This window comes from Pristiophorus japonicus, chromosome 15 (assembly GCF_044704955.1).
Source record: "Pristiophorus japonicus isolate sPriJap1 chromosome 15, sPriJap1.hap1, whole genome shotgun sequence".
Taxonomy (NCBI): Eukaryota; Metazoa; Chordata; class Chondrichthyes; family Pristiophoridae; genus Pristiophorus; species Pristiophorus japonicus.
The window spans coordinates 58,285,870-58,299,579 of NC_091991.1; the positions used below are offsets into that span (position 1 = coordinate 58,285,870).

The 13,710-nt window shown below is 44.3% G+C and overlaps 1 protein-coding gene across 1 annotated transcript in view; it reads right to left on the reverse strand.

The window, feature by feature from the left end:
• cacna1c (calcium channel, voltage-dependent, L type, alpha 1C subunit) overlaps positions 1-13,710 on the reverse strand; it is a 1,034,505-nt gene that overhangs the window by 299,981 nt on the left and 720,814 nt on the right. Inside the window, exons 13-14 of the mRNA XM_070900503.1 lie at positions 1,556-1,676; positions 969-1,083 (exon numbers count right to left, since the gene is read on the reverse strand). Of these exons, the coding sequence (XP_070756604.1) occupies positions 969-1,083; positions 1,556-1,676 (236 nt within the window). The remainder of the gene's footprint in view (positions 1-968; positions 1,084-1,555; positions 1,677-13,710) is intronic.

The following is a 13,710-nucleotide window of genomic DNA, read 5'->3' on the forward strand; positions in this document are numbered from 1 at the left end:
TTCACAACACTAGCTAACCCTTATCCCACTCTTTCATTTCAGGTGCAGTTTTAATGTAGTTCAGGTAATTAAAACATTACGGTCCATTTAAAGTCCATTGATTTGGTTGCTGTTCGACTGAGAAAAACTACTGCAGCATGCATAGTACAATCAGTCACAATCCAATATTGGAAAGACACCTGAAATAGACATTGGCCTCTCAGATTTGCAGAGGCAATGGGCAATAACTCATGTTTAAGGCCTGCTTGGATGATTATATACCTGGCAACATTGCACGGCTAGAATAAGTGGGTGATGCCGCACACCATATTGGACCCTTTATCGCCTGACAAACAGGTGCTGCACAATCCAATTTTTAGGCCCGTAAGTCCAAATTGCATGTGGCAAACTATGAAACTTAATTCAATAAATCTAGTAATTTGTGGGCTAGCACTAGGAAAAGAGATTTAAAAAACTGCTATTTTGTTGTAAGAATCTAACTGATTCATTAGTTTCCTTCAGAGTAAGGAACCTACCACTGCTACTCGGTCTGATCTATACATTACTCCAGTCTCACAGTACGTAGCTGACCTTTAACGATCTCTGAAGTAGCCAGCCAAGCCACTCAATTGTAAAAAAACAATTGTTATGAAGTAAAATAAAAATAAAAATCACTATTTTAAGAGCATTATCGGCATAGGGACTGCACTGATTCAAGAAGGGTCACTAGGGGTGGGAAATTAATACGACCTTGCCGGCACTTCACACATCCCATGAAAATCCATGATGATTTATTTTGTATTCTTAGCCGACTTTACTGACTTTGTGAATACCCTGTATAACACCGAAAGCTTTAGATGCAGATTGAATTAAGAAGAATTAACTTTTCATAGTTGAATCAAAGGGCCTTAGACAAAAACGAATATTTAAAAAAAAGGCCTGTGAAAAGCAAAATCAGACAGGAAACAAAATATTACTAAAGTCAATACCTGGCAAGCTTTTTGCGTTCCTTTTCTTCTTCCTCCTCCTTCTGGGCAGAAGTTAAACTTTCAGCATCAGCCAGATTGTCCACAGCGATGGCCAAGAATACATTTAATAGTATATCTGTTTGCAGGTAGAGTCAAGGCAATTACAGTATTTGATGACTGCAGTGTTTTTTTTACAAGACAGATTTATCTATATGATGATATGATGTTGACCCAAAAATATACAATATATATATTATGGTATTATAACATTTTGAAGTTATTTTCAATATACTAAAAATATGTATAATTCTGTGACATCAGGGTCAATATGGTCAATATTATCACCAATTTGATCAGTTTTTAATCTTAAACACTTCAATGTGATCATGTGGAGCAAATATATTCTGAAGTGCATGGTTTTGCAATTAAAGATGTTGATCCCCAAATTCCTCAGTTAGCAATCCTGGCAGTTATGCTGTGATTACACCCTTTGGTGCCTCTAGGGCTTACTTCAGCAGAGCTGGTGAGCTTACACAATTCTAACAGGTGAATCCTTAAAATCCTATCACAGCCATGAATCCTAGGTGCTATTAATAATAAAAAGATACAGTTCCCACATATGAAGAGGATGATGAAGTAAATACAGACCAACATTCCTGGGAAGGATGGCCCTCCATATGCTCTTATCCCATCATACATTACTGAATTCCAATCTTCACCTGTCAGGATCTGGGGAAAACAGAAAAAGGAGACCTCGATTATAAAATCACACACATAAAAGAATACATACGCTTCTAGTCAGCTACTTTGGGGCCAGTAAAACATGCAAGACATATGACAAAGCTAAAATAATACACATATAACTGGTGTTTGTGAATTATGCACTTCACAACATTAAATGGGTAATTTTTCATTAAATTATCATGCCCTGACAAATTAATATTAATTTGCACGAATAAGGATATCGTGCATGAAGATACAGGCAGAAAAACCCAAATTGAGAGAATGTAGGAATATAGGAACAGGAGTAGGTCATTCAGCCTATCCTATTCCAGCATTCTATTAAATCAGCCTCTCAAACTTGCTCCACCGTTCTATTTAATCATGCTCATCTATACTTCAACTTAATTTCCCCACCTTTTTTTTCATTTCCCCATATACCCTTATTTTACAAAAATCTATTCATCTCAATCTTGAAAATTTCAATTGACCCAGCATCCACAGCCGATTGGGGGAAGAGGGTTCCAAATTTCACCTATCCTTTGCATGAAAAGTGTTTCTTGCTTTCACTCCAGAATGGCCTAGCTCCAATTTTAAAATTATGGCCCCTAAAAGACTTGGATTTATATAGCGCTTTTAATGACCGGAGGATGTCTCAAAGCACTTTACATCCAATGAAGTACTCTTGGAGTATAGTCACTGTTGTAATGTAGGAAACGCGGCAGCCAATTTGCACACAAGCAGGCTCCCACAAACAGCAATGTGATAATGACCAGATAATCTGTTTTTTTGTTATGTTGATTGAGGGATAAATATTGGCCCTAGTTCTGAGTTACCCCACAAGAAGAAATAGTCTCTCTATAAACCCTAATAAATCCCTTTATCATTGTAAATAGCTTGATCAGATCACCCTGCAACCTTCCAAATTCAAGGGAATATAAACCAAGTTTATGAAACTTATCTGCTCGGTATCCCCGCTAAGGTAAATACATCTTTGCTGAAGTGCAGAGCCCAAAACTGAACATAATACTCCAGATGAGGTCTGGCCAAGGCTCTGTACAATTGAAACATAATTTCCTCACTTTTGTATTCCAATCCTCTTGAGATAAAAGCTAATATTACATTCGCCTTTTTGATTGTTTTTTACACATGTGCACTAACTTTTAGCAATTTGTGTACATGGACACCTAAATCCCTTTTCTTTTCCACAACTCATAGGCTGGAATTTTGCTGGTGGTGGCGGGGTGGGGGTGGGGGTGGGAGGGGGGGTATCAGTGAGCACGATTGGTGGCGGGTCGGGTGGGAAAGTTTTTATTTTCCCACAAGTGGGTGGAGATCCCACTGCGATCCTGCCGCCACGGGCCTTTCCCGATATTGGGTGTGTCAGCGCTGAGCAGACCCGACACGCAGTGGCAGGGGACCCAATTCAGGTAATTAATGGCTTGTTTAGAGCCACTTAAGAATGATTTTCAACTTACCTTTTGCATTTGACAGCTTGGCCATGGGGTTCATGTTGATCGTGGACCATGTCTGTCAAGCTGAGGCAGGAGTTCAACGGCCATTGAATTAGCTGTTGAGTTGACAGCTTCAAATATAAAGTAAAAGCTCCGACCTTACAGAGATATTTTCCCTCAGCCACAAGCTCGTGCTCACTGCATTTCCACATCAGATTCACCATGCTGCAAGTCTTTACACAAGTCTTCATCCAGTCTGACCTCATTGCCTCTCTCACCATTGACAGATCACTTCTTCCATCTCTGCTTCACCTGCCATCTATTCCATCAGCATTGATGCCCTTTATACTCTCACACCTTGGTCCTCAGAATCCCACCACGATCAGCCCCAACACCAGCAGCACCAGGCTTACGAGCAGCAACAACAACAACCTTCTTCACAATCATCTGATGTTGCACAGGACAGAGGACATCAGCACCATTGCTGCCCGGGATGTCAGGGATGGCCTCACCATGGCCAGATTTACTTCACGTGATTCTGTACACCCTGGCTGCCACATAATGCGCCAGGTTGGTGCCATCACCACACCAATACCAGAAACGATCCTTACAATGACAAAGCCATTCCTTTCATGCACCACCATTGCAGGGGGTATTGTTATGTCTCACCATTCACTGCAATTCATTGTGCCACTTCCAAGGGTGCACAAAAATCTATCCAAGAATGCAAAATGTTGAAAATAAAGGTTTCAATGTTTGACAGCATATTAACAGAAACTTTACATAAACATGGGATAAAATACCCAAATGCCTTGTGTGTTGTTAGTTGGTATTGTTGCACTAGGATGAGGGTGAGTATGAAGGGTGACTAGTGAAATAGGGATGTGATAATATAGATAGGTAGGGATGGGTGGAGGTGCAAGGTAAGTTGATGTGGGTAAGGATGTGCAGGAGTAGGTAGGGAAGGCAGGGTGACAGGGTTGTGATGAGAGGCACAGCAGGATAAGGTTGAGTGTGGTTTTGAACTAACATTTTGTGATATACTGGGATCATTGAAATTTTTGCAGCACTGCACCCAGGTCCTCCTGACCACATCCCTGCTTGTGCCCTCCTGTGCAATGTGTAACCAGGCTGTGTTGATCTCCTGAGGAGGTCTCTTCCATCCATGGGAAGGGAAGAGGACCTCCCTGCATGCTGTGACTCCTTTCATAAGCATATGGAAGGAGTCATGAGAGAGCCTGGGTGCAGCCCTGTGCCTTTGTGCAGTCGTCGTCAATGTTTGCAGTACCACAATGCTGTAGAACACTGACAGCACAAATGTTAAAATAAATTTGGACATGGTCCCTTTAAGGAAACTGACTGATGACGCATCATCAAATGACATCACCCACTTCCTCTAATTGGCCCGTGAAATGTGCTGGGCGGGCTTAACAAGCCCCATCAACATAAATTCATTTCACAGAACAGGATCGGGACCTGCTACTGACGTCGCCCGCCACGGACCCACCTAGGTGAGCAAAATCACAACCATTAAGAATATATTCTGATCTGTCATTCTTGCAACCAAAATGGATGACCTCACCCTTTCTCACAATGAACTGCATCTTCCATAGTTTTATGCACTCACTTATTCTTCGATGTCTCTTTGTAATTTCCTGCTCCCATCAACACAACTTAATGTGCCTCCTAGCTTAGTGTCATCCACAAATTTGGATTTAAAACCCTCTCAACCAATTACGACCTAGGTCACAAAGTTTCTTCCAATTATGCACACTTTCCTTTTTGCTAATAATGTCTGGAGGGAAATATTATCAAATGCCTACTGAAAGTCCATATCGATAATATCCACAGATACTTCCCTAGTCACCATACAAGTGATCCCCTCAAAAAATTCAACTAGATTAGTCAGACATAATTCATCCTTCACAAATCCATGCAGACTCTCTTTGATCAGCTCATACTTATCCAAGTGCTCAGTCACTGTGTCCCTGATGATCGATTCCAGTAGCTTTCCCCCAACTGATGTTAAACCAACAGGTCTGTAGTTACCTGATTTCTCCCCATATATCTTAAATAATGAATTACATTTCCAATGATTGAGCACAATTCTTGAATATAGATAGCAAAATTATGACAAATGCATCTCCAATTTCCTCCCCTTTTTCTTTTAATACTCGTTGGTGATAATCGCAGTTCCTTGAGATTTATCTATCTTCAGTCCCAGTACGCTCTATACTCTTGGGAAATTATCCACATACAAATGTAATTATGTAAAACAAGTTTAAAAACATTTTGGGCCCAAAATTGCCTGTTTTTAAGAGCCGTTACCGTCTCTTTGTTGGTAAGCAGCTACCGCTCAGTTGGAACGGAGGTGCCGACATTTTGTAAATTGTCCTCCTTTATTTTTGTGGCAGTGGATGCTACCACTCTGCCCATATTCCCGCCATGTCGGACATGCGCCGACCCCTTACCGACCGGCGGCAACCCATTTCTGCCCCGCATGGGAAATTGCTCTGCGAGAACTTGCCCTGCGGGAGTGGATCGGCCACCGCTTGGTGCCCATGACAGCTTTCACCGGGCGTGAAGCTGCTTGTGGCTGGGCGGCATGTCCACCCTTAAAGGGGAGGGCGTACTGCCCCGGCCGTCATTTTATTTTAATTGTCGGCCGACTCCAAAGTCAGCCCGACAATGATGGCCATGGGTTTGGCCAGGCCGCCAACAGACAGCCAACAGGCAGCCCTGCATCCCTTCTTGGGTACCGGACCGCTGGCCCAGCCGAAACCATCCCTGGTGACCCAGTGGGCGCAACTAAAGTTAATGCAGAGCTCACAGTGGCCCTCCCCTTTAACTGAAGGGGAGGGACATTGTGACGCGTCAGCCACCTTCCCTTTTAACTGAAGGGGAGGGACGTTGTGACGCATCAACCGTCTTCCACCCCGCTCCCCACCAGCTTCCGTCCCGCCGCAGCCCGACTTCATTGCCCCGCCAGAAGAAACATCAAAAAGAGGGCAAAATCACTTGATACACTGCCCCAATGATTGAGGGAGCAAATCCACAAAGAAAATGGTGAGTGCACCCCATTTTGGTCGATTCACTCCGTATGCTACCAAGAAATGGCTAAGTGCACTGAATACAGCAAAAGCTATGGGTCCCGTCAACATCCCAGCTGTCGTGAAGAAGACTTTTGCTCAAAACTAGCCGCACCTCTAGCCAAGCTGTTCCAGTACACCTACAGCACTGGCATCTACCCAACAATGTGGAAAACTGCCCAGGGAAGTCCTGTCCATAAAAAACAGGAGAAATCCAATCCAGCCAGTTACTGCCCCAGCAGTCTACTCTCAATCATCAGCAAAGTGATGGAAAGTGTTGTCAACAGTGCTATCAAGTGTCACTTACACACCAATAACCTGCTCACCGATGCTCAGTTTGGGTTCCGCTAGGACTACTCAGCTCCAGACCTCATTACAGCCTTGGTCGAAACATGGACAAAAGAGCTGAATTCCAAAGGCGAGTGACTGCCCTTGACATCAAGGCAGCATTTGACTGAGAATGGCATCAAGGAGCCCTAGTAAAATATAAGTCAATGGAGGAGTTGCAGGAGTTTCTCAGGACAATGTCCTTGGCCCAATCATCTTCATCTGCTTCATCAATGACCTTCCCTCCATTATAAGGTCAGAAGTGGAGAGTCAGTTTGCACAGTGATCAGTTCCATTCACAACTCATCAGATAATGAAGCAGTCTATGCCCGCATGCAGCAAGACCAGGACAACATTCGGGTTTAGGCTGATAGGTGGAAAATAACATTCGCGCCACACAAGTGCCAGGCAATGACCATCTCCAACAAGAGAGCGTCTAATCACCGCCTCTTGACATTCAACGGCATTACCATTGCCGAATCCTCCACCATCATCCTCCTGAGGGTCACCATTGACCAGAAACTTAACTGAACTAGCCACATAAATACAATAGCTACAAGAGCAGGTCAGAGGCTGCATATTCTGCGGCGACTGTCTCACCTCTTGACATCCCAAAGCCTTTCCACCATCTACAAGGCACACAACAGGAGTGTAATGGAATATTCCTCACTTGCCTGGATGAGTGCAGCTCCAGCAACACTCAAGAAGCTCGATACCATCCAGGACAAAGCAGCCCACTTGATTGGCATCCCATCCACCACCTATAACATTCATTCCCTCCACCACCGATGTACCGTGACTGCAGTGTGTACAACAACAACAACCACTTCTATCTTCTATTGCACAGAGAGGTCTTAAATGGAGTGGAGTTAAACAGAGTGGTTTATTCGGGAATTTGGAAAGAGTGGGAATTCGGAGACGAGGGAAAGATTAATTTTAAAATTACAAATAGGTAAGTGATATTTCACAGAGGCAGAGGACCTGTGTGGGAGCAGCAGCGGGAGCTGAGGCGGAGGCTTAAAAGGCAAGGCTCAACAGGCAACATTCAAAAGGGACGTCAGAGTTTAAAAGTGATGTTGGCACAAGGGAAGTAGCTGATTGAAGAGTGTTTTTTTTCTCTGTTAGGTTAATACTTAGTCTTTAAATAAAGGTTAGTTAAATCAGCGGATTGTTGAGCAGTTGCTGGGTGTGTTTTGCTAAGATTTAGAGTTTAGTTCTACTTAATAGTTCCGAGTGTAACTAGAGGGATGGCAGGGCAGTTCAGTCCCATGGATTGCACATCCTGTGGCATGTGGGAAATCCTGGATACTTCGCGCAGCCGGGACGACCACATGTGCAGGAGGTGTGATGTATGTAGCACTCAAATCACTGACTCCACACAGTCTGGTGTTGTAGAAACTGCTGTGACCTTGGTCCTTTATTGTGTAACTCCAGAGTGCCCCTCAGGTGCGGTGGACAGCCTTTTATACTCTGTCTCACAGGTACTTTCGGGTCTCCCACCACAGTGCCCCTTGTGGCGCACCATTGTAACTATACATTTAATGTACATGGACAATACATAACAGGAGATGTCTTCAGCTGCACCAACTTGAGCTCCGCGTTTTGGAGCTTGAGCAGCAGCTGGAGTAACTGCAGTGGGTCCGTGAAACTGAGAGCTACGTGGATAGCACGTTTCTAGAGGTGGTCATCCCGCAGCTTAAGAGTGTACAGGCAGATAGGAATTGGGTGACTTCCGGACAGAAGTGGAGGACGAGGCAGGTAGTGCAGAAGTCTCCTGAGTTCATCGCGGTCTCCAACCGGTCTGAGTACCGATGAGGGCAATGGTGGCTCTGGGGAGTGCAGCCAGAGCCAAATCCATGGCCCAACCAGGGCTCAGCTACACAGGGGGAGAGGAAGAATAATGGAAGAGCTATAGTGGTAGGGGATTCAATAGTCAGGGGAGCAGACAAGCGTTTCTGTGGCCGCAGACGTGACACCAGGATGGTATGTTGCCTCCCTGGTGCCAGGGTCAAGGATGTCACTGAGCGGCTGCAGGGCATTCTGGGGAGAGAGGGTGAACAGCCAGAGGTCGTGGTCCATATCGGGGCCAATGACATAGGTAGAAAGAGGGATGAAGTCCTGCAGGCAGAGTTTAGGGAGCTAGGAGAAAGATTAAAAAGCAGGACCTCAAAGGTAGTAATCTCCAGATTACTCCCGGTGCCACAAGCTAGTGAGTACAGAAATAGGAGGATAGAGCAGATGAATACATGGCTGGAGAGATGGTGCAGGTGGAAGGGCTTTAGTTTCCTGGGGCATTGGGACCGCTTCTGGGGGAGGTGGGACCTGTGCAAGCCTCAACAGAGCCGGGACCAATAACCTCGGGGGGGAGGGGAGGGCGGGGTTTGGAAAAGCATAATTCGGTCAGGCAGAGTCAGCATGGAGATATGAAGAGGAAGTCATATTTGAAAAATTTGCTGGAATTCTTTGATGATGTAACGAACAGGGTGGATAAAGGGGAACCAGTGGTTGTGGTGTATTTGGACTTCCAGAAGGCAATTGATAAGGTGCCACGTAAAAGGTTGCTGTACAAGATAAAAGTTCACGGTGTGGGGGGTAATATATTAGCATGGATAGAGGATTGGTGATAGAGAATTCAACTGCCTGGCTGCAGTTTTGAGAAAACACAGACCACATTGCATGAAGTCATCAATCAACATGACATTTTAGGACCTTTGGTAGTGAGCCAATTAAAGGTTAACAGACTATCAATTGAGCCAATAAAGTCAAAGAAGGCGCATTCTTTTCTGTAAACTGAGTCAGGTATAAGAACAGCCATTTTGGCCATGTGGTCTCAGAAGGACAAAGGCCTGGCTTAAAGCCAGGCGCTTGTTGCTGCTGCCGCAATAAAATTACATTAAAACTACAACCGGAGTTCACATTTCATTGAAAATTAAGAGATCTAACAATTTGCTAACTAACAGAAAACAGAGAGTCGGGATAAATGGTTCAGTCTCAGGTTGGCAATCAGTAACTAGTGGGGTGCCGCAGGAATCAGTGCTGGGACCCCAACTATTTACAATGTATATTAAGGACTTGGAAGAAGGGACCAAGTGTAATGTAGCCAAGTTTGCTGACGATACAAAGATGGGAGGAAAAGCAATGTGTGAGGAGGACACAAAAAATCTGCAAAAGGACATAGACAGGCTAAGTGAGTGGGCAAAAATTTGGCAGATGGAGTATAATGTTGGAAAGTGTGAGGTCATGCACTTTGGCAGAAAAAAAATCAAAGAGCAAGTTATTATTTAAATGGAGAAAAATTGCAAAGTGCTGCAGTACATTGGGACCCGGGGGTCCTTGTGCATGAAACACAAAAGGTTAGTATGCAAGTACAGCAAGTGATTAGGAGGGCCAATGGAATATGCCCTGTCTGGCATAAAAATAAAATGGGGAAGGTGGCTCAACCGTGGCGAACAAGGGAAATTAGGGATAGTCTTAAATCCAAGGAAGAGGCATATCAATTGGCCAGAAAAAGCAGCAAACCTGAGGACTGGGAGAAATTTAGAATTCAGCAGAGGAGGACTAAGGATTTAATTAGGAGGGGGAAAATAGATTATGAGAGGAAGCTTGCAGGGAAAATAAAAACTGACTGCAAAAGCTTCTATAGATATGCGAAGAGAAAAAGATTAGTGAAGACTAATGTAGGTCCCTTGCAGTCAGAATCAGGTGAATTCATAATGGGGAACAGGGAAATGGCAGACCAATTGAACAAATACTTTGGTTCTGTCTTCACTAAGGAAGACACAAATAACCTTCCAAAAAGACTAGGGGACCGAGGGTCGAGCGAGAAGGAGGAACTGAGGGAAATCCTTATTAGTCAGGAAATGGTGTTAGCGAAATTGATGGGATTGAAGGCCGATAAATCCCCAGGGCCTGATAGTCTGCATCTCAGAGTACTTAAGGAAGTGGCCCTAGAAATAGTGGATGCATTGGTGGTCATTTTCCAACATTCCATGGACTCTGGATCAGTTCCTATGGATTGGAGGGTAGCTAATTTAACACCACTTTTAAAAAAGACAGGAGAGAGAAAAGAGTGATTTATAGACCGGTTATCCTGACATCGGTAGTGGGGAAAATGCTGGAATCAATTATTAAAGATGTAATAGCAGTGCATTTGGAAAGCAGTGACAGGATAGGTCCAAGTCAGCATAGATTTATGAAAGGGAAATCATGCTTGACTAATCTAGAATTTTTTGAGGATGTAACTAGTAGAGTGGATAAGGAAGAACCAGTGGATGTGGTGTATTTGGACTTTCAAAAGGCTTTTGAAAAGATCCCACAAAAGAGATTAGTGTGCAAAATTAAGGCACATGGGATTGGGGGTAATGTATTGACCTGGATAGAGAACTGGTTGGCAGACAGGAAGCAAAGAGTGGGAATCAACGGGTCCTGTTCAGAATGGCAGGCAGTGACTAGTGGGGTGCCGCAAGGTTCAGTGCTGGGACCCCAGCTATTTACAATATATATTAATGATTTAGACGAAGGAATTGAATGTAATATCTCCATGTTTGCAGATGACACTAAGCTGGGTGGTAGTGTGAGCTGTGAGGAGGATGCTAAGAGGCTGCAGGGTGACTTGGACAGGTTAGATGAGTGGGCAAATGCATGGCAGATGCAGTATAATGTGGATAAGTGTGAGGTTATCCACTTCGGTGGCAAAAACAGGAAGGCAGATTATTATCTGAATGGTGACAGATTAGTAAAAGGGGAGGTGCAGCGAGACCTTGGTGTCATGGTACATCAATCATTGAAAGTAGGCATGCAGGTACAGCAGGCGGTTAAGAAAGCAAATGGCATTTTGGCCTTCATAGTGAGAGGATTTGAGTAAAGGAGCAGGGAGGTCTTGCTGCAGTTGTACAGGGCCTTGATGAGACCACACCTTGAGTATTGTGTGCAGTTTTGGTCTCCTAATCTGAGGAAGGACATTCTTGCTATTGAGAGAGTGCAGCGAAGGTTCACCAAACTGATTCCCAGGATGGCAGGACTGACATATGAAGAAAGACTGGATCGACTAGGCTTATATTCACTGGAATTTAGAAGAATGAGAGGGGATCTCATAGAAGCATATAAAATTTTGACTGGATTGGACAGGTTAGATGCAGGAAAAATGTTCCCGATGTTGGGGAAGTTCAGAACCAGGGGCCACAGTCTAAGGATAAGGGGTAAGCCATATAGGACCGAGACAAGGAGAAACTTTTTCACTCAGAGAACTGGTGAACCTATGGAATTCTCTACCACAGAAAGTTGTTGAGTCCAGTTCGTTGGATATATTCAAAAAGGAGTTGTGGCCCCTACGGCTAAAGGGATCAGGGGGTATAGAGAGAAGGCAGGAGTGGGGTACTGAAGTTGCATGATCAGCCATGATCATATTGAATGATGGTGCAGGCTCAAAGGACCTGCTCCTGCACCTATTTTCTATGTTTCTATGTTCCATGGTTCTATGTTTATTGCAAAGGGGATAGAGTATAAAAGCAGGGAAGTCTTGCTACAGTTATACAGGATATTGGTGAGGCCACACCTGGAATACTGCGCACAGTTTTGGTTTCCATATTTACGAAAGAATATGCTTGCTTCAGAGAAGGTTTCCTAGGTTGATTCCGGAGATGAGGGGGTTGACTTATGAGGAAAGGTTGAGGAGGTTGCGGCTCTACTCATTGGAATTCAGAAGAATGAGAGGTGATCTTATCAAAACGTATAAGATTATGAGGGGGCTTGACAAGGTCGATGCAGAAAGGATGTTTCCACTGATAGGGGAGACTAGACTAAGGAGCATAATCTTAGAATAAGGGGCCACCTATTTAAAACTGAGATAAGGAGGAATTTTTTCTAGCAGAGGGTTGTAACTCTGTGGAATTCGCTGCCTCAGAGAGCTGTGGAAGCCGAGACATTGAATAAATTTAAGACATAGATAGACAGTTTCTTAACTTATAAGGGATTAAGGTGTTATGGGGAGCGGGCAGGGAAGTGGACCTGAGTCCATGATCAGATCAGCCATGATCGTATTAATGGTGGAGCAGGCTCGAGGGACCATATGGCCTACTTCTGCTCCTATTTCTTATGTTCTTATGTATTTATATAGCGTCTTTAACGTAGTAAAACGTCCCAAGGTGCTTCACGGGAGTGTTAGAAGACAAAAAATAAAGTTGACACCGAGCCAGATGTGAAGAAATTATGGCAGATGACCAAAAGCTTGGTCAAAGAGGTAGGTTTTAAGGAGCGTCTTGAAGGAAGAAAGAGAGATAGAGAGGTGGAAAGGTTTAGTGAGGGGTTCCAGAGCTTTAGGGCCAAAGCAGCTGAAGGCACAGCCACCGATGGGTGAGCATTTATAATCAGGGATGCTCAAGAGGGCAGAATTTTCGGAGCGCAGATATCTTGAGGGGTTGTGAGGCTGAAGGTGATTACAGAGATAGGGTGGGGTGAGGCCATGTAGGGATTCATAAACAAGGATGAGAATTTTGAAATCGAGGCGTTGCTTAACCGGAAGCCAATGTAGGTCAGTGAGCATAGGGCTGATGGGTGAATGGAACTTGGTGCGAGTTAGGACATGCGCTACCGAATTTTGGATGATCTCTACAAGATGCACTGCAGCAACTCGCCAAGGCTTCTTCGACAGCGCCTCCGAAATATATGACTTCTACCAACTGGAAAGATAAGGGCAGCAGGCACATGGGAACACCATTGCCTCCAAGTTCACCTCCTAGTCACACACCATTTTGACTGAAATATATCGCCGTTCCTTTATAGTCACTGGGTCAAAATCCTGGTACTCCCTCCCTAACAGCACTATGGGAGTACCCTCACCATGCGGACTGCAGCGATTCAAGAAGGCAGCTCACCACCACCTTCTCAAGGGCAGTTACGGATGGGCATTAAAATGCTGGCCTTGCCTGCGACGCCCAAGTCCCAGGAATGAATTTTTTTTTAAAGTGTGGGCAAACTGCTTGGCCACATTACTGTCCAGGCAGTGAACAAAATGTTTTACCCTTAAGTGCCAATTAATAATTATGTCCAGAATCAAAAAGTCTTCAGTTTTGAGGTTTCCCGTAATGCTATTCAATTCCTGTGTCATGATCAAAAAGAGATGCTTGCATTGAAGTCAATGGAAAGGTACAATGGGTTACTGATCCGCTATTGCTT